General features: G+C 33.8%; 2 protein-coding genes across 2 annotated transcripts; one reads left to right on the forward strand and one right to left on the reverse strand.

Annotated features, from left to right (window-relative positions):
• Nucleotides 1–11255: 11255 nt before the first annotated feature.
• LOC109008423 (xylulose 5-phosphate/phosphate translocator, chloroplastic-like) lies at nucleotides 11256–13145 on the reverse strand. Its single transcript, XM_018988503.2, has one exon. The coding sequence runs from the start codon at nucleotides 13047–13049 to the stop codon at nucleotides 11718–11720; it is 1332 nt and encodes a 443-aa protein (XP_018844048.1). The 5' UTR covers nucleotides 13050–13145; the 3' UTR covers nucleotides 11256–11717.
• A 5389-nt stretch (nucleotides 13146–18534) lies between these two features.
• On the forward strand, nucleotides 18535–25469 carry LOC118348897. Its single transcript, XM_035691465.1, has 3 exons — nucleotides 18535–20317; nucleotides 20434–20492; nucleotides 25332–25469. The coding sequence occupies exons 1-3, from the start codon at nucleotides 18535–18537 to the stop codon at nucleotides 25467–25469; spliced, it is 1980 nt and encodes a 659-aa protein (XP_035547358.1).
• The last annotated feature ends 2327 nt before the right edge of the window (nucleotides 25470–27796 follow it).

A 27796-nucleotide genomic window follows, 5' to 3' on the forward strand; every position in this document is an offset into this window, starting at 1 on the left:
ATTTATAAAAATAAATAAATTTACTTAATTTGATATAGTACATCAGATTATAAATTTTTTTTATAAATATAAAATAAATGAATATTTATTAATATGTTTAAAGAGAAAATAAATTATATACATGTCTATTAGTAAAGTTGTTAATTTTTTTTATTTTTAACCTGTAATTCTATTTCCCTCGCGTGGAGGAAAAGAAAAGTGAGATACTAAAGAGCTAAAGAGAGAAGTAAATGATACTAGGATGTTTTTAAAACAAAAACAAAAAATTTAAAACAAAAATTTTAAAAAAAAAAAAAAATTGGGAATAGGGTGGACTGGTGGAGGCCCGGACAGAGAAGAGTAGCTGGATTTGAATTGGCGGTGGGGGCCGCCAGCATAAGAGACAGCTGGACAATAGCTTTAGCCGAAACCGCGTTTATGCGGCGCTGACCATTACATACTCCCTGCTGACGGTGCGTCTAGGCAGTATTTGAATATGAGATTTGTTACGCAATCTTTTAACACTACATATTTTTTTATATTTTTTAAATTTTTATTTTTTTTTAAATTTATTCTTTTTAAATTATTTCAAATTATTTATTTATTATTTATATAATAAATATTTAATAAACAAATAATAAAAATTAAAAATAATGTAGAGTGTAGAATGTGGAGTGTTAGAAGGTTGTGAAGATTTTTTATTTGAATATTGAAATAAGTTAAGTTGAGTTGAATTGAAATGATAAAATATTATTAAAATATTATTTTTTAATATTATTATTATTTTAAAATTTAAAAAAATTAGATTATTTATTATATTTTATATTAAAATTTAAAAAAATTATAATAATAAATTGAGATGAGTTAAAATTGATTTAAGATCTAAAAGATGCCTAACTTTATTTCCTTCTAATGAAAATGAAGTGCAAACTCTTCTCTGTTTTCCTGTTGGCTGCTTTCCCTCCCTCCTTCCGGTTGGCGGCCCTTCTAATAATTATAAAAATAAAATTTATAAATTAATCTAATTTGTAATAATAAAAAAAGTATGTCTAGCTATATAAATTTATATATAGTTTCGTATATTTGCAATTCCATTTGTATCGTTTCTCTTCCTTCTTCATTTTTCCGATGCATCGTGTCCCATGTGATATGCCATGTCAGCATAATTAACGTTTTACTAATGAAGTTTTAATGAAGAAATTAATTTGTTCGATCCTCGATTCACAATGAATCAGAAATTTAATTAAAAAAATACAAGAAGTAATTTGATTTTGAGGAAGACCCCCCTTAACTAATTTTTTTTTTTTTTAGTTTGGGGGAGGGGAACTAATTTTTTATTTAACTCTAGAATACATTATCAAACACACACATTATGTATTTATCTATTTTCTATTTAAAATCGTCAAATTTGAACAAAACCTTTAAAGAGTCTTCTTCTAAAAAGAATTGTTACAGATACAAAGAAATTATATAAAAATAAACTAATAAACTTACGTAATTTTATAGAATTTGTTAGATTTACTTTATAATAAAAATAATTTTATAATCTGACGTACCACATCAATTCATAATTTTTTTCGTATAATCTTTTTATAACTAAAATATTTTTCATACAAGAGATAATGTCCCCTTCTAATCACGGTAGGACATAGAGCTATGCAAAAGAGGGCTTGGCCTGATCAAACCGAAAGGCCCGACATGGGCCCACCCAACTAAAATGGTGTTCAACGGGTCAAAACCCATAACGGGTTCATTTAATCATCTATCGGTTGAAACCGATCACCAGAAACGAAATTTATATTTTTTCTTCTCTGTAAGGTGTTTCGTAGCTTATCTCTGAACTTCTTTATTGTTTATTGTTCTTCTCCCTTGGGTCTTCGTGAAATTGCTATTCTTTGAGGGAAACTAGTTGATGCTGCTCGGTTATTTACATGCGGCCTGCCTGAAGATGCATCATCAACCCAACAATGATGGGTTTTTTATTTAGTGATTGTTGATGTTCATTCTTCGTTGAAATGGGCTTTGAAATCAGAGGATAATTAGTGGGTCTACTCGTTTGAAAGCTGGCCATTTTTGTTCATTTTGCATGTTCAATCTTCCATAGTTTCCTCTTCTTTCAAAGGTTTAAATAATCATTTCTTTAGAAAATCTTTCTAGTTTTTTTGACAATTCAAAATGCTAGCTACTAAGCATTTTGATCTTGTCCACACTTATAAAGCATTCTAGTTGTTCACGCTTCAAAAAATCTTGCTGGTTTTTGTTGGTGGCCTCCCGATTTTTTGATAAAATCTTTTTTTTTTTTTTTTAAACCAACCTTGAAGTTCTTTTTGTAATTGCTTCCCAGTTAGTTTCATTTCTTTTGCTTCAATCCATTATAGTATGAAGGCCAGATTTGGAAGAATGTGTAAAGTTCCCTCTGCCAATGAAGAAGAAAGTGGGGAATTTTTCATTTTTATTTTTAAGATCAGTCTGGCCATACGGGTTCGACCCGCTTGTATTTTGATAGATTGGATTAGGCCAGTTTGGCGCCTTAATTGGATATTCTCGAGTCAGGTCGGGCACATACCCAGTGTTTTGAGCTCGGGTTATAGGCCTAGTAGAACAAATACAAAGAATTGAACCTTTAATTGAACCTTTAAAGATAAGTAGTAGCAGGATATTTGGAACGGCCCAACCGATTAGAGTACGAGAGTTGAGACATTTGTAACAGACCATCACATGACAAGCTGATCCTTGTCATTTTCATTTTCTTTCTATTTTTTAAACATACTGCATTTATAATAACGGATATTACAATTAATAATAGATAAGACTATGGTGGCACATGAGAGCCACGCGTCACCATGGGAGTATGGCGATTAGTCAAGTCTGAAATAACCAGTGGTCTTGGATCTAGAAAAGCCGCGCATGGCGACAAAAGAGCACCCTTAACGGTGGCGCGTGGATTTCAAGCATCCACTTTGAGCCGAGCCTGTGGTTCACGCGCAGCGCCGTTTGGCAAAATTATTCACTTGTTTGAACAATCGACGCCTTGAGACACCTGTGGTAGGGCACGTAGTGGTCGTCGGATGCCGGAAAGTAACAGATCGGCCTTTCGTCATATATTAGTCCTGAAAAGACAATCAAAAGAAGAAAAGTAAAAAGAAGATGAAGGAGTAAGGTTCTGCACAAGTTTTGATTTGATGGTAGTTTCTAGAGAGAATTAGGAGTCTCTTTCTAAACTAGGGCCGGCTGCCAATAAAAATTCTCTTTGATCCCACCATGTTCTGTTATTACCAGAAAAGCACAAAAGTAAATTAGAGAGCACTTTATTTTGCATGAAAAGTACTTGACCGATTGAGGATCCAATAACTAAAAGCTTACATTTTAATTATAGGTATATTGTTTTTAAAAGAAGTACGCAAGATTTATGTATCTTACAATCGTATTTAAAATTATAAAAAAAAAATTATCTTATTTTATCATTATAATTTTTTAAAATTTTTATATAAAATATAATAAATAATTCAACTTTTTTAATTTCTAAAATAATAATAATATTAAAAAATAATATTTTAATAATATTTTATTCAACTTTTAACTTTTATTTAAAATCATCTCATCTTATTTCATTATCCAAACCTCATCTACGAGAGCACTTCCAATCCAATTTGGTTTTCGTTATAGTAGTTAGGAGATTTGAAGTTTGAACTGAAATCATATACGGCTACATTTGAATATTGAACTGAATTAAGTTGAAATGATTAAATATTATTAAAATATTATTTTTTAATATTATTACTATTTTAAGATTTAAAAAAATTGAATTATTTATTATATTTTATATTAAAATTTAAAAAATTTATAATAATAAATTAAGATGAATTTAGATAAATTTGAGATCCAAACTAGCACGCTAAAGCATGTTGAATTTAATAAAAAGTGCATTCAGTCTGCTTTGGTTCAATTCGATATTGACCAAGATCAAATCCAAGAAAGTTAAAAAGAAAATGAAAACCAATTGAGATAGACTATAATTGACATTTATGACGTGTTATTGGTGATAAAAAAAATATTTATAATGAGAATAAATTAAAGTTTTGAATACCATTTCAATAGTTGTTTCGGTTAAGACACTAAAATGAAAAATTTCGATATCGATATTATTTTGGATATCATTTTGGGATAGTCTATATATAATAAATTAATTATATATATAAATTATATTTCAAAATAACATTAATGCAAGTCTTAAAAAATTAAAATATATATTTATAAAACTCAATAATACTTCTAAGTTCTCAATTCAACTATTTAAAAAAATAATTACTCATTTTTATCACGAAAATGAAAGTAGGAATTTGATTTTCAGTTTTCGAGAAAGCGAGATTAAAAAAAGTTAAGAAAATAATCTTCATGTGAAAATTTGGGTAAAAATTATGAAAAAGTCAAAATTCTTGCATTAATTATAAAAAAATAATTTTGACCGGTACACCGAAACTAGCCGGCAGTCGGTACACTGAAAACTTGTATGTATTGACTGAAACGTACCAATACCGCCGATATTTGACATGGTACGAAATATATATAATTCATATTCATTATCCCAATACTTACCATACCAAATAATATGGTACGGAATTTAAAATATTGAAATAGACTCAATTGGTCTAGATATAATTATTTTTATAAAAAATAACTAATAATAAATAAATAATTTTGTTATAGTGCATAGAGTATCATTTTGAGTTACGACTCCCAATTGTACTTCATTAGTTTACTCGTTGAAACTCAAACCGTTTTCCTTCACAGTTCCTCCATGGGTTTGTTAAATAAAAAAAGAATTACTAAGTAAATATTTTTATTTTAAAATATAATCGTATAAAAAATTTATAAATAAGATTATACGTGTATCATTATTCTTTCTTTGTTCTATTTATATAGAAAATTGATTATAATAGGGTTAATGTATATGAACCCTACCCTTCTCTTATATTTGAGTGTCAATAATTATTTTTTAAAAAAGGGTTGAAAAAAAAAATCTACTTCAACCCAAATAATTTTTATAATTAGATCCACATTACTTATTGACAAAACTGATTATTGTGAGGTTTATATATTGTGAAAACTATAAAATATAGGACTTAAATGCTCTAGAGTTTTAACGCTGAGGACTAGAGTGACAAATAGGTGCTGTATTGTTTATTGAATATTTAATGTAGCTTAATAGATTAAATAGGATGATTATAAATAAATGAGTTATATTACGTACAATTATTTTTATGCATTTTTTGCGTATTCTATTAATATAATTGATCAAAATAATTATTTTATATTAAAAAATATGATACAGCCAATCACATTATTGAAGTGTCTAAAAAAATACATAAAAATAACTGCACATAATTTTTTTATAAATAATATATTTTATAGTACTATCTTCCCATATTATACATTTTGGAGTTAATTTAGTAACTCTAAAACTTAAAATTCCGATAAAAATCTATGTAGCAAGCAAGATAATGTTAAGGGGCTACGAGTTCAGCAAAGTCGGATTCCTCAACTTCGACTTCTAACTCCGAGAAGAGTCGAAGCCTATTCGGAGTTGGTTTTTTTTTTTTTTCCTTTTCTCTCCCACTTGCACTTTTCCATCACCCAAACAACATCCAAATAAAGACTAAGAAATTTCTTAGCACCACCAATCAGATCTGAAGAAGAAGTTTTGAGAAGTGCTGTCCAGCCCTGATCGGACCTCCTTCACCCTCAAGCGCCACTTAGCACTACCAAGACCACCTTCACACATAGACAGTGCCGATTGGGCACTCCCTACGTCAAACGCTAGCCACGAACAACACAACCTACCCGAGACCCACAGTGAGGAAGGCCACCTAGATCCGTCGTGTTTTCCTTTGTCTCGAGCTCCCTCACCACACACAGAGCGGAGCTCAAACCATAAATCTGTTCTTTCTCATCTGTTTTCTCGACCTAACGAAACCTATCTCACCTCTCTCTTGAACACAACCACTACACACAAAGCCTCATGTATAGCACCGCTGTCGGTATCAGTTCAGCCACCATCTTCGTTGCACCCAATTCTTCTCTCGAGCGACAGCACCCTGTTCTTCTCTCTCTCGAGTCTCGACAGCACGCGCACTCCATTCATGGAGTTATCAAAAACCGCCCCAACCATTAGGCTACTCGGCCTACTATCATTTTTGTTGTAATATAAAATATATTAAGTATAACTATCAGTGTTGGAGTCAATAGTTCAGAATCTTGTTCAACTTCGAACTTCAACTTCAACTCCAACTCCAAAATTTAATTTTTTTGACTCTAACCAAGTGAGTGTTGGACGGGGTAGGAGTTATGAAATTTTGCCCAACCCTAATAACTGTGGAGAATTTTTTATCCCTCCTTGCCATCATAAGTAGGCTTATTAAGCTTTTCAAAAGGCAATTGGGGAAAAAAACAAAAGAGACTCTTGAGTGGTTGAAAAATAATTGAGAAGTGGAAGAAAGGTCAAACAAAATGGGTTATATGAGTAATGCTACATACAGTCATGGAATGCATAAACGACGTGCAGTTGTTTTGAAAAAGAGTGAGATCTACTATTAAAAAATTAATTTATTTTCATGTGAGTCTTATATTTATTTATTTTTTTTAAAACGACTGTACGACACTTACACACTCACGATTGCAAGCATCATTTTTCAAATTACATACTGTTAAGAGCATCTAAAAGGGACAATTAGCACAAATATTGCAATGCCTCTTTGCTCAAACAAAAGTAAATAAATAAAATAAAACAAAAGGAAGTGCAAATAAATATTAATAGTGCTAATTGGATGAAAACGATCACGACACTCAACATTAATTGTTGCCATAAACGCGTTTTTACCCTATGTAACTGGGTTTTGTCGTCTCCTCGTTGGAAGTGGGACCATTTATTTACTAAAATAAATAAATAATAGATGACACTCATTGAGCTATAGTTACTCCAAACAACCAAAAGCGAGAGAGCCCCTTGAATATAAAAGATTGAACCATGAAAAATGCAGCAGAATTCGCGAGTAGCAGTCATGATTTATTTAAGTATTATAGACAATTATATTAAAATAAATTTTTAAATAATTCTGCTAATCCATCCGATCATCCTTAATCCTCATTGGTTATATAAACAAACTTATAAATCATGTTAGACTATAAACGCATATACACATAATGGGCTCCCAATCTTCCTTTCTACATGCTGAAAGCATCAATCCTTTGCATGCACATATCTGATTTGACAAACACATACTCATAATGCAGCCCATTATGTGGTTTATACTTGTACCAATAATTCAAACTTTAGATAACTAAACATAACACTAACTAACAGCTTGAAAAAATCAAATAAAATGTTGGTATTTATAACTGTACAAATAAATTAAAAATAAAATGATAACTCAACATAAGTCAAACTAACTTCGTTAGCTATGTAAATGCATGTTGCTTTATACGTAAAACTAACTAACCATTTCTTTGAGAACAACAATTAATATCAACAACAAACCTACTCATACGTACAACAGTATACAATTAATGTCGCATTCAACAAAAGGCTCAAATTAGATTTTAATCACAGTGTAAAAAAAAATGAATAAAAAAAAATTCAGCAACTAGTCTAACTGATGATTTGGAAATTAACTAGTATATCATTCAGCTTCTTTGGGGTTGAAAACTTCACTTCAACTACACTCTTCTCAAACAGTCCAAAGATTAATATTCAAAGACGATTAGCTTTGTTTCCAAACTAGGTCCAGTCCTGTTTTGATAACTTTTCATCATGACGATCTAGATTATTACATCTGAACTTAGTTACTAAAAACACTGTTTTTTTTTCCCATGGCATGAATCCCTCACATCTGAACTTGTCTAGAATTTGCCTATTGCCCATCAAACAGTCTAAAGAATTTTCATGCAGATTTTACAATCCAGAAGTCATCCACATTCTAAAGTTTTTGATACATCTTAAATTTGGTTACTAGAAATACTGTTGGATCAAAATTCTTGTTACTATTTCGTTGTTTGCAAAACCAAAATAAAAGATAAAACTCATAGGACTTGGGTTTTACATGTCTTTGGAAGAAGCTGCCAGTTTTTCAACAAATCTATTGCAGAGTAAACTATAAATGAGACGAAAAAGTGTTTTCCATTCCCATTCGCTTGGGAAAGCATCAAATGATGATCTCAAATAAAAAAAAAAAAACAATAGAAAAGATAAAGAGAAATACATGTAAAACAAACCCACTCTCTCAAAATATGACAGATCTTAGACTTGATCGACTTTTAAACAAACCCAACAAGTCAACAGATAAAGTGAAACAAAAATAAAAGGAGCACTACCTCCAACAACACAACAGATTTAAAAAAGTGGTAGAGATTCTCAATTCTCAATCAATTGGAACCCTAGAAATCAAAAAAATGAGAGAGAAAGTGAAAGAGAAAATAGTACCTTTTGGCTGGCAGAAGTAGAAGACGACTGGTGATGATGTTGGAAGCATAACCAATCGGGCAGATGGGCGAAGTCATGGAGAATGACAATGGGGTGGGGGTTGGGGGAACGAGGGGTGAGAGATTTTGTATCCCAAATTCAAAACGCAAGTTTTAATTAAAAAAATATATAAATGACATATCAGTAGGTGTGTGGAGGTTGCGGTATAGGCGGTGATTGTGTAGAAGAACTACAATACCTCTTTGCTCAAACAAAAGTAAATAAATAAAATAAAATAAAATAAAGTAAAGTAAAGGGAAGTGCAAATAAATATTAAGAGAAATGATACTTGCAGTCGTAAGTATACAAGTATCGTGTAATTATTTTAAAATAATAAATAAATAAATATGGAATCCACATGAAAAGAAATTAATTTTTTAATAATAAACTCTACTCTTTTTTAAAATGACTGCACGACGTTTACGTATTCTGTAATTGTATATAGTATTACTCAAATATTAATAGTGCTAATTGGATGAAAACGATCACGGCACTCAACATTAATTGTTGCCATAAAACGCGTTTTTACCCTATTTAACTGGGTTTTGTCGTCTCCTCGTTGGAAGTGGGACCATTTCTTTACTAAAATAAATAAATAATAGCTGACCCTCATTGAGCTGTAGTTACTCTAAACAACCAATCAAGCGAGAGAGCCCCTTGAATATAAAAGATTGAAAAATGCAGCAGAATTCGCGATTAGCAATCATGATTTATTTAAGTATTATAGACAATTATATTAAAATAAATTTTTTAAATTTTTAAATAATTCTGCTAATCCATCCGATCATCCTTAATCCTCATTGGTTATATAAACAAACTTATAAATTATGTTAGACTATAAATCCCTCTTACAACTTTCTTACATCTCTAGATTACTCTTAATGAAGAGTGATTTTGAAGAATTGAAAGCCATTTTTAATAGAAAAATTATACTCAATAACCATATATCACAAATCTCTTTTTTTTTTTTCCTTCAATAAGTGCATGGTGTAAGGCTCTTGAATAGAATAATTTTTTTTTTTTTTAATAAAGTGGCATGCTTTGCTTTGCTTTGGTTGATTTGGGTTGTAATAAAGTTATCAAGCATTGTAAGTGTATCGTTATTCTATTGAAATTAATCATAATTAGCACAAAATCAAATTCATTCAACGTGTTTAACTGTCAATTTAGGACTCCAATTTCGCGTGTAGACCAAGTGGAAGAGAAAGTAAAAGAAAGAAAGAAAAGTAATGCTAGGTACAAAACACAAATAGACAAGTATCGTACAAGTTTTTTCTTTATAGAAAAGTGGATCATACTAATAAATTTTTATTTTTTTTAAGTGAGGTTCACTTTTTTACAAAACTTTATGTGAGATTAATCTATTTGAGACTCATACAAATCATTTATCATTTGTGTAATACATAACAGTATCATAACGTAACTATTGGGTATTGAAGGATTATAGGGTGTGTCTTAGGTTATGTTTAGTTAGTAAGGTGATCTCACATCAAACTAACTCATTACTATTCATTATTTTTTTTATTACTAGTCATTACTTTTTTATTATTTATTCGTTACTATTTACAGATCATTTGAGATCATCTCAATATCAAAATATAACTTAAGACTCATGCACTCTATTTAAAAAAACTAAAATTTATTATTAAAAAATAATTTTTTATATATAAATTTCAGATTTAACCACTTTTTTTAAATAGATGATAAGATTTACAAATTCTAAAATTGTAAATATATCTTCTCCCGAGGATAATGGTACATAATCTTCATGGAGTACGCAGTTGGGTTATCTTTTGCGATCTCCCTCAGGTAGTCCTTTTAGTCCAAACTTTTATCTTGTCGAGGTTTCATCTTGGGCTCCAGGTGGGCTACCCACTATCAATAAGGACTGCAGTCTGTGTAAGGCCTTTAATGCTCAGGAGTTCATCTGGCCTTTGTGCTTGGTGCGAGCTTTTTAGCTCAACCCAGGATGCCTCCCTATTTAGCCCAGTTAAATCAACTTCTCAATGAAATATTATTATTTTAAATTTTGTTAAATAAATATATTTCTTTAATAATTCCAATAAATTTGAAACTTTGATCAACAATTATATACCATACCCAGTTGATGTCATAACCTCCTACCAAATAATAATGTTGTTTATAATTTGAGCTAGGGGCTTTGTTTGGTTCCTCAAATAGTCTCAACTCATCTCAACTCATCATTACAACTTTTTCAAATTTCAATATAAAATATAATAAACAATTCAATTTTTTCAAATCTTAAAATAATAATAATATTAAAAAATAACATTCTAACAATATTTTATCATCTCAACTCAACTCAACTCAACTCACTTCAACATCCAAACACAACCTAAAATGAAAGTTCGAGTAGATCTCGAAGTATTGGTTAATGGTTAGAGAAATATTGTTTTTCAACTAAGATTTTATCATATTTTAATCACGCCCGCTGACAATACATTTTAAGTGATTGAAATATTAAACTACTTAAAAAATCTAAATATTCCATCTATTGCATCAGGGCTTGTTCATTTAAAAAAGAGTAATACTACATACAATTTTAAGATATGTTAGCCATGCACTCCATTCAAAAAAAATTGGGTCGACTATTAAAATATAATTTTTTTTATATGAATCTTAGATTTAACTATTTTTTTTAAAGGAAGTACAAGCGATTTGTACATTTTTTAAGACTGTAAATATCATTTTTCTTTTAAAAAGAGTAAAAGAGTAAAGTAGTTAAATTGGGACTCAAACATAAACCAGAGAGAAATTTTTCGATCACCATAATATTAAACTGAAACACATGAAAAGTCCTTGATGTTGCAACAAGAAACAAATACTCCACTTCAATGTACTAAAAATCTGTTCCCAAATCGCGTTTTAACCAACAACTAAGAAACATGAAAAGGCCTATCTTAGACATTAATCTCAATCTATTTTCTAGTCAACTTTTGAGGTTCCAGAATGTAATACAAGTTCTGAAATTGTGATTACTTACCACTAAGAAAGCTAGAAAAAGCCTTCCTAACTATTGTAATCAAGAAAATATTTTAGGAGCGGCCACACATCCCACTCTGTTTTCCAATTCTCTCCTCCAAAAACTAATCATAATTGCAGGTAATTTGTTCAGGGATCGACTCAAGCTAGTTAGTAATTCACACATGTACAGTAGGAACACTGACAAGATATTGTGTGCGTCGAGTGGAGGAAAAGACCATCAGGATTGCTTTCCATCCTCCTTTTCACCTCCACTCTTCTTTGAAGCTGCTGTTACCTGAGAATACAAGAAAGTCCCAAATATGGCAATGGCGGATCCAAGTGCATTCATAGGCCTAACCGGATTCCTGAACACCAAAACAGTAGATACAATCACCACCACCCGTTTCATTGTGTTCCCAACAGAGAATGTCAAGGGGCTGATTTCATCTAATGCTTGGTAAGAAGATTGGTTATAGAGATGGTAAAAGACACCAGACAGCAAAACCCATATGTAAAATATAGATGGTTTGCCTATGGCTTGAATTGCTTGATGGTACCCTTGTACCCATTGAGACCCTTCAACAAAGATTGCCACTGGAAATAGATACAGCAACGAAATAATAGTTATCCAACCATACAAATTCAGCCCATTAACCTCCTTGAAGCTTTGCAAGCTGCGTTTAGAATAGATGTTCCTCAATACAAACCCTACGTTGCTAATCAAAGCACCCCACAAGCCTTGGAAATTGAAAGACACTTCGGTGATGGCAGCTAAGGCGCAACCAAGAACAATTGGGAGGATTGAGAGCCAGACCTGGAAAGGGTACGTATTGCCAAGGAAAGACGAGAACACGACCGAGAATACAGGCTCCGAGGATTTGATGACATGGGTGAAAGAAACAGCTACCTTAGAGAATGAAACACAGGCTGAGATGTGGCCTATGGTGTGGAAAAGTGCAGGTCCGAGTAGGGCAATGAGGAATGGCTTTGAAATCTTTGGGCGAGGTTGGAGCTTTAAAGACCAGAGCATGAACATACAGACAGACCCGACAAAGAGTTGAAACGAGGCAAGAAGCCATGGGAATGGAAAAAGATTCAGTACTTTCTTGTTGTAGATGTTGAAGACAATGTTCTGAAAGTACCATAGACCAAACACAAGTCCTAGCCGCAGGGTCTTGTTATTGGTCTTGGGGTCGGAGGCAGCACTTTCACCTCCAGAATTGGCTTCTGATGCTGCTCTGGAGACTTGGGATCTGGGTTTTGAAGAAAGCTCACAAGGTTTTGCAGAGAGACTGCTCGAATTGCCAATCTTGGTGGTTGAACTTTGAATCTGAAAAGAAAGGCCAACCGGGTAGCCGTGGATTTTGCTAAAGTTGGAAACTTTGGTTCCCAGACGGGCGAACGGAGTGGTGAGGGAAGCCGATACGTGGGATAGGCTTCTTTGATGTGGAGTTCTGTTGAGAAGATTTGGATTGAGAAGTAGAGAGGCATTTATCGGGTATTGATGGTCGGATTGGGAGAAAGTGACAGTGGAGACGGAGGATGAATACGTGAGATTGGGAGTGAACATTGAGAGAGATTCTGTAAAAGCAAGAATCTGAAGATCGAGGACGAGATTTCTCCAGTGATCGAGCAAGCTTATGAATGCCTTTCGTTTTGGATATCTGATGATTCTTTCTTCCTTCACAAATTTGCAATTCCAAAAAAATAAAAATAAAAATAAAAAAAATAAAAAAAAAAAGAAAGAAAAAAAACGTATATGCTTCGACTAAGGCTTAGTTTACTTTCAAAACTAAAATTTAAAAATAAAGAAGGAAAATCAAAATAATTAATTTGAGTTGAGATCTAAAGTAATTGTCTCACCTATTCTCTATAATCTTGTTTTCTACTCAAAAATTAAAATTATCTGAAAAATATTGTGAAAATAAAATACACATATCCTAGCTAAAACTTGACCTTTATCCAAAATCTTTTCTTAACGCCGTAAAATTCTAACACTTTAGATCTCTCGATGTCTCCCAAACAACAAATCTGAAAATTATTTCTTGAAATTCTCAAAATCTAAAACCACTATATTGATGTTTGCAGAATCTCAAACTTAAATATTAATAGAATTATCTCTTGATGTATGAAGAATTCTAACATTCAAATATGAAATTATTTAATAAAGTCTTCAGAAATCCAAAACCTCATCTATTAAAGCCTATAAAACCTTAAACCCGGCTTTCGAATATGCTTATGTACACCTTCAAAATCTAAACCTTAACTCTTATAAAAAATCATTTTCTACAGCCCACAAGGTAAGCCTACAAGATCTAAAACTCCAAATATCAAGAAAATCATTTCTTAAAATCTACAAAATTTAAGACCTCAGATCCCATCAAAATCATCTTTCAAGTATGCAAAATTCCTAAACCTCAGATTTCCAAAACTCAACCAATAAAGTCTGTAAAATCTCAAACCTGACTCTGATACCAACTGTAATGCCCCGGTCCCATAGGTAGGGGTGGGCAGTGGGGGTCCGCTCCTATTCGCCAAGCCTACATGGTAGACCATTAGTGGGGGCAAGGGCGGGCTGAGCCGGGCCACTCCTCGCACCCCGCTCTGCACCCATCCCATAACAATAAGTCTTACATTGTTTAAATTTGATTATTATATTACTTTGGCCTCCTATATAAAGGTAGGCTTAGGAGGTCAAGACAATCTAGAATACAATTCTAATGAGTTTCTATTTTTTTTTTTGAATTATAAATTTTAATTTATAATTTAAATTATATTATAATTTGGGTTTAAAATAAATTTTAGATCCAAATAAATTTTATCGACCCAATGGGTCATTGGGTTGAGCGGGGGCAGGGCAGGGGGCGAAGAGTTAATTCCCGTCACTTAAACTCACATTCCAACAATATATTTATGACTCCATATTCTTGATGCCATATAAAAATTATTGTTTCAAACCAGCTATCTCAATATAATTAACCTCCCAAAATATCAAGTTATTAGAACACGATAAAACCTTGATCATCTCACCCATGCTCTATAATTTTGATCATCAGCTGAAAAATTCAAATTATCTAAAAAATATTGTGCAGATAAGGGGGTGAGTTATCAACAACTCAGTAAGTAGAGAACATATGCTACTATGTAAACATGAACATTTACATAGTTTAGAATGCAAAATAAAACATTTTTTCAAAATGCAGAATGAGAACATTTGTCAAAATATCAAAGTGAAAGTTTCAGAAACATTCTTATTCAAAAATATTTGGCATAGCATAATCTGAGACAGTATCTTCATATCGTATTAGAGTATCACATCGGGATAAATACCATATTTAACCCCATACTAGGGTTATAAATCACCATTATACCCGTGACGGGGTTGTATATTATTATTATACCTATGGCAGGGCTGCATACCACTATTATATCCGTGGTAGGGCCGTATAACACTATTATCACTTGTGGTAGGGCCGTATACAACTATTATACCCGTGACTGGGCTGTATACCACTATTATCACCTTTGGCAGGGCTATGTACCACTGTCATCACCCATGGAAATGTTATATACCACTATTATCACCCGTGACCGGGCCGTATACTACTATTATACTCGTAGCAGAGCCTTAATGGAACAGATCAGAAACATAAAAGAATAAGATACAAATACAGAATCAGAAAGTTATGCCAAAAGTTTTCAAATGTCACATCATATCAAAACAGAGTACTAAACAGATTCAGATCATTTCACATATTCCAAAAATAAATTTAGAGCATTTTCACATCACATGCACAATTTTTCAGATTTCATATTCACTCTTTTTTCATAGTTCAGGATTAGAATATTAAAAATTTGTTCATGTCTACACCAGTCATGACAAAAATATTCTTTTCTTTCATATAGATTTCATTAGTAATGCACAACAAATACGTGAGGTTGTTTGAAATTTCTTTTCAAAACATATCATGCACATTTTCATAAAATTATTCTTAGTCATTTTTTTTTTATGCAAAGTCTAGTATAGGAACCCCACTTACCTGGATTCTTCAACTTTTCTAAAATTTCTTACAACAATGCCGCATGAATTTCAACTGTTACTTATAAAATAGACACGTAACCTACTTAACTCTTTAATTAAAAGCATATTTTGATATTTAAGTTTAAAATACTAAAATAACCTATTTTTCCTAAAAATCTAAAATTCTCAAAACCCTAAAAATATCTTCACTCCAAAATAATCGATATCTATTAAAATATCTCCGACTAATACATAAAATCTGAATTATTTTCCACCTTCGAACACCTAATTTATCTTGTTTCATCACAATCACATCATAAAATATTAATCCTACGGTCAACACTTATTATAAGGGTATTTACATAACATACTATCTATGGAATTAAATCACAGACGGGCAGTCATGCGACGTGGTTTGTTGTTGCAGTTTTCAGTGAGGGCTGGTGACTGCTTTCCAGGACTGCAGAACATGAAGAGAGAGAGAGAGAGAGAGAGAGAGCGAGCTAACTAAGGAACAGAGGGACTTACAGTGCTACATTTTACGAGTTACCAGCGCCATACACACGGTTGTCCATTTTTAGTGGATCGGGGCGGTGCTAGCCTCGGTAGTGGTGTTTTTTGTGAGAGTTGGTGGAGTGCGGGGGAAGTGTTGGGTCTGAGGGGCAGCAACTTGCTTTGTTCTTGTTGAGGAAAATAGGGCATGTCATTGGCATTGATGCTTGGAGGAACTGGGTTTCAGTGGTTACAACTGGGGCTAGGTAGTGTCAGTTGTTTGTAAAGGTAGAGGCTCATGGTGGGATTCCCAACAGCCATGGGTAGTTCTCCTGCGTGGTTGACTTGCAGTGTAGGGTGGCAATGGGTGGGTGTACACGGGTTAGGTGGTTTCCAAAACTAGGGGCTGGCCTAAGATGGCTAAGCATACAATTTTGGTGAAATTGGCGAACATTGATGGCAAGGTGGTGGTGGCCAGATGTGGTGCAATGGTTGCATGCGGTTGTTAAACTTCTCATATGGGTGAACGTTCTCAATGGTAACAGCTTGCTACTGCAGCTGAGGTCATGAAGGGGGCTTGTCGCGTGGGGTTGTTGTGTGGAGAAACTAGGCGGCTTGAGTGGAAGAGCTTGGTAGTGGTTGATTTCCTGTGATTGTGAGGTGGAGGGGATAAGCAGTGGCTCGTTGGTATAAGGGTTACACACTTGTGTGAAGGTATAAAAGAATTCACTATATTGCATTACAATTTTTGTACAATATATAAACAAGTCAGAGACTAAGATCAAGGAGATGATCAAGCTGTACAGCTAGCTGATTTATATTACATTCCATACAAGTAAAGGAATTGAAATCACATAGACTATCTTGGGAGATTTGCATTCTCTGTTACACGCCCTCGCAAGATAGAGGTGCCATCGGTGACACCAATCTTGGAGCGCAAGGTCTGAAACCAGTGTTTTTGGTACCGTACCGTACCGGCCGGTACGGCCGGTATATGCCGTACCGGCCAATCGGCCGGTACCGGTAAAATAAGTGTTCCGTTTCGGCCGAAATTTCGGCCGTACCGGCCGGTACATGACTGTACCGGCCGGTATTTTATGTTTCGGCCGAAACACAAATTTCGGCCGGTACGCTTTTCAGCAGTTAGGTTGATGGCATTTTTGTAATTTTTGCAAACTCTAAAGGGCAATTTTGGAATTTTACCACAAAATCAAAACCTACACTCCTGAATCTCATTTCTCAATCTCTGCCTTCTAAATCCTGAACTCAATTCGGCCGAACCATTTCGGCGCCCAGGCTCACGGCTCCCAGTCCCACGCCTCAGTCACGCACGAGCAGCCAGCGGCCCAGCAGTCCACCGCACGACGCCGACCACCACCAGGCCTCAACTTGGTATTTTATTTTTACTATTTTTTTTGTTTATATTTATAACTTAATTTAATTATTTTTTTGTTACTTTTTTGATAAACAAATCAGAATTGTATTTTGATAGATGTTTTAGATTATATTGTTATAGTGTTTGTTTGTATTTTTATAGATATTTTAGATTATATTGTTATAGATGTTTGTTTTTATTTTGATAGATGTTTTAGATTATATTTTTATAGATGTTTGTTACTTTGTTTGTATTTTTAATTTTTGATAGATGTTTTAGATTATATTTTGATAGATGTTTTAGATTATATTTTGATAGATGTTTGTTTGTATTTTTATAGATGATGTTTTAGATTATATTTTTATAGATGTTTGTTTTTATTTTGATAGATGTTTTAGATTATATTTTTATAGATGTTTGTTACTTTGTTTGTATTTTTAATTTTTGATAGATGTTTTAGATTATATTTTGATAGATGTTTTAGATTATATTTTGATAGATGTTTGTTTGTATTTTTATAGATGATGTTTTAGATTATATTTTTATAGATGTTTGTTTTTATTTTGATAGATGTTTTAGATTATATTTTTATAGATATTTTAGATTATATTTTTATAGATGTTTGTTTGTATTTTTATAGATGTTTTAGATTATATTGTTATAGATGTTTGTTTTTATTTTGATAGATGTTTTAGATTATATTTTTATAGATGTTTGTTTGTATTTTTATAGATGTTTTAGATTATATTTTGATAGATGTTTTAGATTATATTTTGATAGATGTTTGTTTGTATTTTTATAGATGATGTTTTAGATTATATTTTTATAGATGTTTGTTTTTATTTTGATAGATGTTTTAGATTATATTTTTATAGATATTTTAGATTATATTTTTATAGATGTTTGTTTGTATTTTTATGGATGTTTTAGATTATATTGTTATAGATGTTTGTTTTTATTTTGATAGATGTTTTAGATTATATTTTGATAGATGTTTGTTTGTATTCTTATAGATGATGTTTTAGATTATATTTTTATAGATGTTTGTTTTTATTTTTTATTCTTATAAATGTTTTTGATTATATTGCATAAGTTGTTTAGATTTGATGAGTTTCCTCTTAATGACTTACTTATAAGTGTTAATTTGTTATACTTTAATAGTTATAAATGTCTAGTTGTCAATCAACTGGTGGTATGACTTCAACTCCATCACTTGCTCCTGTAAGATCAGAAGATCCAGCATGGGCCCATGCACGTGCTGTGCCAGGGGCAAGAAATAATACTGAATGTTTATATTGTAATAAAATAATTAGAGGTGGCGGGATCACTCGGTTGAAGCATCATCTAGCTGGAATTCCAGGCGATGTAGAAGCATGTAAAAATGTGTCTGAAGATGTAAAATGGCAAATGAAGGAGTTGCTTAATGAAATGAAAAAAAGCAAAGAGAAGAGAAGGAGAATAAGGTCAGAGATTGGAGGCGATATAGATTTAACATCTGATGATATTGACGATCGTAATAGTATGGAGGGACAGTCTCAACTTTCAAAAGGTAAGGGGAAGTCGAAAGAATCTGGAACTGGAGAGTCAGTGGGGGGATTGAGTAGATTTTTTGCTCCAAGAACAACTCCTGGGGCCCAACCTTCAATTAAGAGTTCTATGTGTTCAAATGAGATGATTGTAAAAGCAAAGATGGCTGTAGCACGCTGGTGGTATGATGCTAATCTGCCTTTTAATGCTGCTCAATCTAAGTTTTATCAACCAGCTATTGATGCCATGACTACCATTGGGCCAGGATTCAAAGGCCCATCTTTATATGAGTTGAGAGGAAATTTGTTAAAAATGGCTGTGAATGAGGTTCAAGATTATTTGCAACAAATTAAGAAGATTTGGAATGAGACCGGTTGTTCACTAATGGCAGATGGTTGGACAAACCAGAAGCAACAATCAATAATCAACTTTCTTGTTTATTGTCCGAAAGGTACAATGTTTTTGAAGTCTGTTGATACATCTGGTCTTAGAAAAGATGCTGAAACATTGTTTAACATCTTTGATGAGGTTGTTCAAGAAATTGGAGCTGAGAATCTTGTGCAGTTCATAACGGACAATGATGCAAGTTATAAAGCTGCAGGAAAAAAGTTACAACAGAAGTATGGCTCTTTCTACTGGTCCCCATGTGCAGCTCATTGCATAGATTTAATGTTGGAGAATTTTTCTGATCCAAGATATTTTCCCCTTATTGATGATACCATAAAAAAGGCAAAAAAGATAACAAAATTCATTTATAACCATGGCTGGGTTTTGGCATTGATGAGAAAAGACTTTACCAAAGGTCATGATTTGTGTCGTCCTGCAATTACAAGATTTGCGACAAATTTTTTAAGTATCCAATGTTTGCTCTTGTTTAAGAAAGAACTCAGACAAATGTTTACTTGTGATAAATGGATTGCATCAAATCATTCTAAGAGCAGTATAGGGAAAGGGATAGCTGAGATTGTTTTAGAAGATAAAGAGTTTTGGGTTCAATGTCAATTCATTGTTAAAGTTAGTGAACCTTTGGTTCATGTTCTACGACTTGTTGACGGGGATGAGAAGCTTGCAATGGGATACTTGTATGATGCAATGGAAAGAGCCAAAGAGAACATAAAAGCAAGATGCAATAACAAAGTCAGTTTATTCAGTCCATTCACCAGGATCATTGATTCCAGATGGGATAGGCAGCTTCACAGTCCATTACATGCAGCGGGTTGTTTTCTTAACCCTGGAATTTACTATAGCCCCAATTTTAAAAATAAAAATGAAGTTATAAGAGGCTTCAACAGCTGTGTTATGAAAATGGAACTTGATCCCGATAATCAAGACAAGATCATTGCAGAACTTGACTTGTATAAGAATGCAATAGGTGAGTTTGGACATTCTTTAGCAATCCGCCAGCGTGATAAGATTAATCCAGGTATTATCATTTATCAATATCATTTGTTAAATAGTGTGACTTTGTACTTTAAATTTTATCTTATTTTATTTTTACTTGTATTTAATTAATAATTTATAATTGTATTATTGTTATAGTTGCATGGTGGACCCAATTTGGTTGCGAGGTTCCAACGCTTCAAAGGTTTGCTGTTCGAGTACTAAGTCAATGTTGTAGTGCAACTGGATGTGAGAGAAACTGGAGCACATTTGATTTTATTCATTCGAAGAAGAGAAATAGAAGTGCATAAACGTTTGAATGACTTAGTATTTGTTCGTTATAACTTGAAGCTGAGAGAGAGGTAAATTTTTTTAATACTAATGTTTTCACTGTTGAAAAATATATAACATTTTCACTTATGTTTGATTTTATTTTGACAGGAGCATAAAAAAGGGAAGAGATGCTTTAGATCCAATCAATCTTGAAAACATTGATTTGATGGAAGAATGGGTAGGTGAAGAATCTGAGCTTCTTGATGGAGAAGATTTAGATTGGGCAAGTATTGAGGAGCCATTGGCCTCACTAAATGAGGAAGACAATTATAATATTGGTGTTGATGTTGATGATGGAGATGACGTTGATGAAAATATTTTGATTCACATGTCGAATCCTGATCCTTATTGTCTTTTTGATGAGGATGATCATCTTTGATGACGTAGTGAAGTTACTGATTTTATCATGATAATATTGGTATTTATATTTTATAACTTTATGTTAGTTGTAACTTAAAACTTAAGACTTGTATTGAGAATATTGAGTTTGACTTATTTTGTTGTTATTTTGGAATACAGTTAATGCTTGTATATATATAATTTATCCAGGTTTAAATTATTCCAAAACGGTATACAAAACGGTACCGGTACGGTACGGTACCGGTACCGAAACGGTATCGTGACCGAAATATTATGCCGGAACGGTACACGAAACGGTACCGGTACCGAAATATTTCATTCCAGTGCCTTGACCGGTACGGCTTCCGGTACGGTATTCAAAACTTTGTCTGAAACTGTAATCGTGCAAGAGGTTTAGTGAGTGCATCTGCTAGTTGATCATGAGTAGACACATGATTGATAGTGAGGAGCCCTTTATTCACATAATCCCGAATAAAATGAAGATCAATAGCAATGTGCTTCATGCGACTGTGGTGAACATGGTTGACACTGAGCTGTGTGGCGCTGATATTGCCGCAAAATATTTTTGGAGGTGTGGACTGTTGAAGACCAAGTTCTTTGAATAATTCCATGGGCCAGGCAATCTTAGAGGTGGTAGCAGCAAGGGCATGGTACTATGCTTTTTGGTGCACCAAGAGATCGGATTGCAGCCTAAGAAGACGACATAGGCAGAGCTCGAGGTGCCGTTATCAGCATTCCCAGCCCATTTGGCGTCTGAGAAAGCGGAGACTTGCAGGTTGGGTGAACGATGGAGCTGCAATCCATAGTTGATTGTCCCCTTCAAATATTGCAGCAAACGTTTAAGTGCAGACTAATGTGTTTGCGTTGGCTTATGCATAAATTGAGCCAACTAGTTCACAGGATAGGCCACATCGGGCCGAGTGAGGGAGAGGTATTGGAGAACCCCAATGATTTGTCGATAGACTTTACCATCTTCCGTAGGGGTGCCGTCGTGGAGTCGGAGAGACTCGGAAGTGGAAAGCGGCGTCTGCACCTCTTTAGCTCCATCAAGATGATGCTTGGTTAAGAGATCCCGAATGTATTTTTGTTGAGTGAGAAAAAGGCCATTTGCATGGGGAATGACTTCGACACCAAGAAAATAATGTTGGGAGCCAAGATCCTTGAGTGAAAATTTTTAACCCAATTGATGTGTAACCAGCTGATCAAAAATAAAAGAATTGCTTGTTAATATGAGATCATCAACATAGACCAAGAAGTAGGTATGGACCGAGTCTTTCTGGTTGAAAAAAAGAGAGGGATCGACTTTGGATTGAGAGAAACCCATCTGAAGTAAAAGATTACTGAGTGTCGTGTACCATGCATGCCGAGGCCTATTTCAACCCATATAAGGATTGACAGAGCTTGCAAATATATGTTAGAATTTGAGAATCAACAAAGCTAGCAGGTTGTTTCATGTAAACATCTTCCGTAAGAGTGCCACAAAGAAATGCATTATTGACATCAAGTTGTCGTAGGGACCACCCCTTAGTTAAAGCAGATGAAAGAACTACCCGTATTGTGGCAGGTTTGACCACTAGGGAGAAAGTCTCTTTATAGTTAAGCCCATACTATTGATGAAAACCTTTAGCCACCAAGCGAGCTTTGTAACGATCAATACTGCCATCAGGTTTACACTTGACTCGAAAGACCCATTTACAATCAACGGACTTAATATGAGTGGAAGGTGGGACCAACTCCCACGTGCCATGACGAAGCAAGGCTATGAATTCATCACTCATGGCCCATCGCCAATGAGGATCTTTAAGAGCTTGGGTGACATTGTGGGGCTCTATAGATTTTTATTTTGGAAAAGGATGCTTGGTGACCATATGAAACTACTTAGGCTTGTGAATGTTACTCATGGCTCGAGTGGTCATGTTATGAGTCTTGCAAAAAATGGAATAACGAAAATATTTATGGGCTCACGAGCAGGAACCAGATTAGGTGCGAGAGTGCCTTCTTGAGAATGATGCGATGCAGGGCCTAGGGTAAGGTCGGTGGATGAGGTGTTGGGTGGAATTGGAGTAGGCGGGTTTCGTAGTTCCTGAGACAAGGTTGGGCGATTGATGTTGGGTAGCAATTGGAGTGAAGGCCATGACTCAGGGGGGGTAGAAATGGACGGAAGAGTAAGATGAGTTTGAAAAGGGAATTGGCTCTCATTGAATGTAACATGTCGGGACACATGTTTTGTTAGTGTCAAGATTTAGGCACTTATAAGCATATTGAGATGTGGAGTACCCAATAAAAACACAAGGTAAGGATTTGCGTTCAAGTTTGTGAGAAGTGTATGGTTTTAGCCACGGAAAACATAAACAACAAAAAATCCGTAATTTGAGATAATTTGGTGATGTGCCAAAGAGACACTCAAAAGGGGATTTATTTCGTAGGATGGGAGTGGAAAGACGATTCATAAGGTAAACAGTGGTTTGAAAAACAAGATGCCAATATTGAGTGGGCATATGTTATTGAGTAAGGTCATGCCTGTTTCAACTATTTGTCGGTGGCGTCTTTCATAAATGCCATGTAATTGTGGGGTGTGAGGTGGAGTGGTGAGGTGGTTGATTCCATTGTAGGTGAGATATGACCGAAGTTTAATATATTCACCTCCATTATTAGTGTAGATATTTTTAATTGGACAACCAATTTTTTTTTCTATGAGAGTGCGAAGTTGGGAATATATGAGAGATGCATAAGATTTATTACGCATAGGAAAGAACCAACAATATCTTGTGAAATGATCTATAAAAATGACATAATAACGATGGCCTTCAATTGAGAAGATTTGTTTGGGACCCCAAACATCAGAATAAAGATACTCAAGCGGGGAATTGCTGTTAATAGTGCTAGTACCAAAAGGAAGTTTATGGCTTTTATTAGTATGACAAGAAGAACAAACCGAAAAGATAAAAATCTGGATGAAATTCAAGTAATACATTATTTTGCTTTGTAAAATGATGCACAGATACCAGATTTTTATGTATGGCAGGAACACATAGTGTATCATGCAGTCTAAAAATGTGATGAGGCGATTGAAAAGTTAATGAACCAATGTGAGTAACCGGTAAACCTGTACCATCGCCAATGACAACTTCATAAGTGCCATCATACTCAGAGTTGATGTTTAAATTGGAAAAATCTGAGGTGAGGTGATGTGATGAGAAGCCCCAGAGTAAATGAGTCATTTGGACGACTAAGTTTGGTTCGTACCAACACAATTGGCAGTAGCAGTTTTTGGTTGCACAGAGTGTTTGGGATAGAAACGGGCTGAATGGCCAACTTCACTACACAACTGGCATTTTCCCTTGTATTTGGAGTGAGAACCAATGCGTTTGTTTTGTTGCACAGGGTGGGAGGAATCAAAACGACGGCCAATGGAGGAGGGCCTATTCCAAGCTCAACAATTTGTAGGATTGGCAGTTGCAACAAGTTGGTGAGTTGCATGGTTGAGCCACTGAAGGTAGGCTTCATGGGAAGTCAAGAGATCATGCAATTCCTCAATTGTGAGAGGAGTTTCACGAGTGCAGATAGGGGCAACCAGATCACGGTGCCACGAAGAACATGAAGGGTGATGTCATCGGAGGATAGGGGAGTATCGATGATGGCTAGTTCATCGATGGTACTTTTGACATCTTGGAGGTAGGCAGCAATCGACTTGTCACCTTGTTGAAGGAGGGTCAAATGCTCCTTGAGTTGCATCACGTGAGAGTGGGAGTTGTTTGCATACAAGCGATTAAGTCGAAGCCAGGCATCGCGGGAAGTTTTGGCTGAGGCGATGAGAGGCGTGATGGAGTCAACAATAGAAGTAAGAATGCCATTGAGAAGGAGTTGGTCCTGCACCAATTGGAGTATGCAGCGATGTCAGCAGCATCAACAGGGTACGTAGGCCCGAGGGGCACAAGGATAAATTCCATCCAAGAATCCGATGAGATCATAGCCAAGCAGTAAAGATGAAAGGGTTACATTCCATGAAGGAAAGTTGGGGCCAATTAATTTTTGAAGAAGTTGTCCTATGGCTTTGATGGAAATTGGGTTTTGAATTTTTGCAGGGGAAAGCAGAATATGTCTCGTTGGAGGAAAAAAAAAGGCTCTATGATACCATATAAGGTTTACACACTTGTGTGAAGGTATAAAAGAATTCACTATATTGCATTACAGTTGCTGTACAATATATAAACAAGTCAGAGACTAAGATCAAGGAGATAATCATGCTATACAACTAGTTGATTTATATTACATTCCATACAAGTAAAGGAATTGAAATCACGAAGACTATCTTGGGAGATTTGCATTCCCCATTACAGTTGATTCATTTCTGAAAGCCACAGGTTCTCATGATGATTGCTGAGCAGAGGTTGCCAGTGGTTTCGTTGGCTGTCCTCTACGGTTCAAGAGAGGTGTGCGGCTTCCTTCGCAAGGAGGCAATAGTGCAACCACAGTTTGTGTTGGATGGGGGAGGCGGTTAGCGCATACAACTCGTTGCCATGACTATGAGAAAGAGCCTTTAGGGGTATATTGTCGTGCAACTTGTTGGGTGCTTCCTAGACGTGGAGATGTGGAGGAGGGAATGTGTGGCAACCCTAGCTTGGGGAGAGGTGGAACGTGAGGTTTTACCTACTATAATGAAGACACACACACACACAGTTATGCTGAAACCCTAACAATATAAAGAAGGTAGAATTTTTGTGTGGTGCCATGATTCTAATGGAAGGAGATGTGCATGGTGGGGAGTTTGTAACTTAACAGAATCTTGGGTTTCACGGTTTGGGTTTAGGGCGTACGAGGTTTGGGCTTTTTTCAAGAGTTATGGGCCTCGACTCAATCTCTAAAAATAACACAACTTGTCCTATATATTTTTCGGGTCAATTTTGACTTGGCCCATTAAAAGATTTTACCTTAATTATCAAGTCCAAATAAATCCATATCCTGCCAACATAATTTTAGACCCATAGTCTATTCTAAAATTACTCATTAAATCTCAAGTAGGCATTTCAAACATATTAACAAAAACAAAAAAAAAATGAACGTGGATTTCGTGTTGGGTCGGGTGTTACAACAACTGTATGTGATATCATGATCAATAGTTTTTATTGGTAAGATAAAACCATAAGGAGCATAGCAGAAAATAAGAGCATACAAGTAAAATCTTTACGAGCTCAAACATTCTTCTAAGTTGAAATCTGTCAACTAGTTTGACAAGTCTCAAAGAGGCCATTTAAAAAAAAAAAAAAAGTATCAAAGAGGCCAAAGTATAAAAGAAAAATAAGCTCTACCTCCTTTTTCTTACTTGTCATTAATGTTTACTGATTTGTTTGGATTTAGAATTTCTCATTTACTTGACTATTATCATCAGCTGATCATATTGTCCTGACCTGACAATTGTATCCTCAAAACTTGTGGAAATTGACATTTGCATCCACTTGGGCGCCCAGCCAATTGCGGTGACAGCAACTCAACTCAATGTTTTGAACGTAACCGTGACTATTTCGTTTGCAGTATTAAAATAAGGAAAAATTCTATTCCTAAGCCTCATACACCACACATCAATCTTTTTATGGTTTTATTAATTTTATTTTCTTATTAAATATGTAGTATATAGATTATGAGTAAAATAATTCAATTATTTTAAGAATAATAAAACCAAAAAAAATTTTAAAAAAATTTTTAAAAAATAAAAAAATTTTGGTGTGTGGTGTATGGGCTTATGAATAGCAATGTTCTAAAACAAGATATTTCGATGTCCGAATCATTTTAGATAATATTTTAAAATAATTTATATAGATAAATTATATATAAATATATATAAATTATAAATAGTCTGGTCTAAATTGAAAGTCAAAAAATAAATTTGTAGTTTGAAAAAAAAAAAATTAAAGGCTTAAATATCGGCCGGTACAGATCGAAATGGCTGAAATTCTAACCGGTACGAAATTCAAAATTTTGACTCAACTTCAATTCAAGTTTTTTTTTTTAAAAAAAAAAAAGAAATTTTGTTCAACATCTTCCAATTAACAAAATGATATCTGTAAGTTTTGTGTGTTTTTTTTTTTTAAAAGAAGGTAAATAATCCACATAAAATTTAAATTTTTAAGTAGTGAATCATATTTTTTTTCAAAAGAGTGTGCGGGCTTCCATACTCAAATGTACATAAATACATTTCAATTCAAATCTTCAACATTTTTATTTAATACTTACTTAGTCATTGCAATTTTCCTAATAATACAAACAAAACACAAAAAATACAACTTTTACAAATTATAAAATAAAAAAATATTAAAAAATTATATTCAAGTAATATTTAAATTTTATAATATATATTTTTTCAATATTTTCTCCCTCATTTTCCAAAATCCAAAAAAACATATTTACTCAAACTATTTCACTAATATTTACAAATTATTTTACTACTATTTACAGAATTTTCATCTTATTTGTTTTCCTAAACATCTCCAAATCTATTAGGCCAACGGAGCCAAGATTTTAATTAAAAAGAAATGATATTTGTCATTTTAGAATGAGCAAGTCTTACGCATTTCTTTTGAAAAAAGTATATAAACTTGTGATCTACATAAAAAGATTATTTTTTTAATTGTGGCCCGTATTTTTTTAAAAGAAGTGTGTAGGACTTGCATACTCTAAGATTGTATTTAACATGCGTCTTGCTAGGTACAAATGGTTAGGTGCACTAAACTGCATACCGATGTTGACATGATTTTTTTATTAAAAAAATCAAAAAAAGAAAAATTTTACGAGAAAAAAAAAAATCATCTATCTCATGAAAATCATTTTCATC

Source organism: Juglans regia, chromosome 7 (assembly GCF_001411555.2).
Source record: "Juglans regia cultivar Chandler chromosome 7, Walnut 2.0, whole genome shotgun sequence".
NCBI lineage: Eukaryota > Viridiplantae > Streptophyta > Magnoliopsida > Fagales > Juglandaceae > Juglans > Juglans regia.

Excerpts from the sequence above, each read along its gene's own strand:
- LOC109008423 (XM_018988503.2), bottom strand. The coding sequence starts at position 13,049 with ATGTTCACTCCCAATCTCACGTATTCATCCTCCGTCTCCACTGTCACT.
- LOC118348897 (XM_035691465.1), top strand. The coding sequence starts at position 18,535 with ATGTCTAGTTGTCAATCAACTGGTGGTATGACTTCAACTCCATCACTT. Across the intron at positions 20,318-20,433 it reads GCGTGATAAGATTAATCCAG|TTGCATGGTGGACCCAATTT; the intron begins GTATTATCATTT and ends TTATTGTTATAG. Across the intron at positions 20,493-25,331 it reads TTCAAAGGTTTGCTGTTCGA|GTTCTCATGATGATTGCTGA; the intron begins GTACTAAGTCAA and ends TGAAAGCCACAG.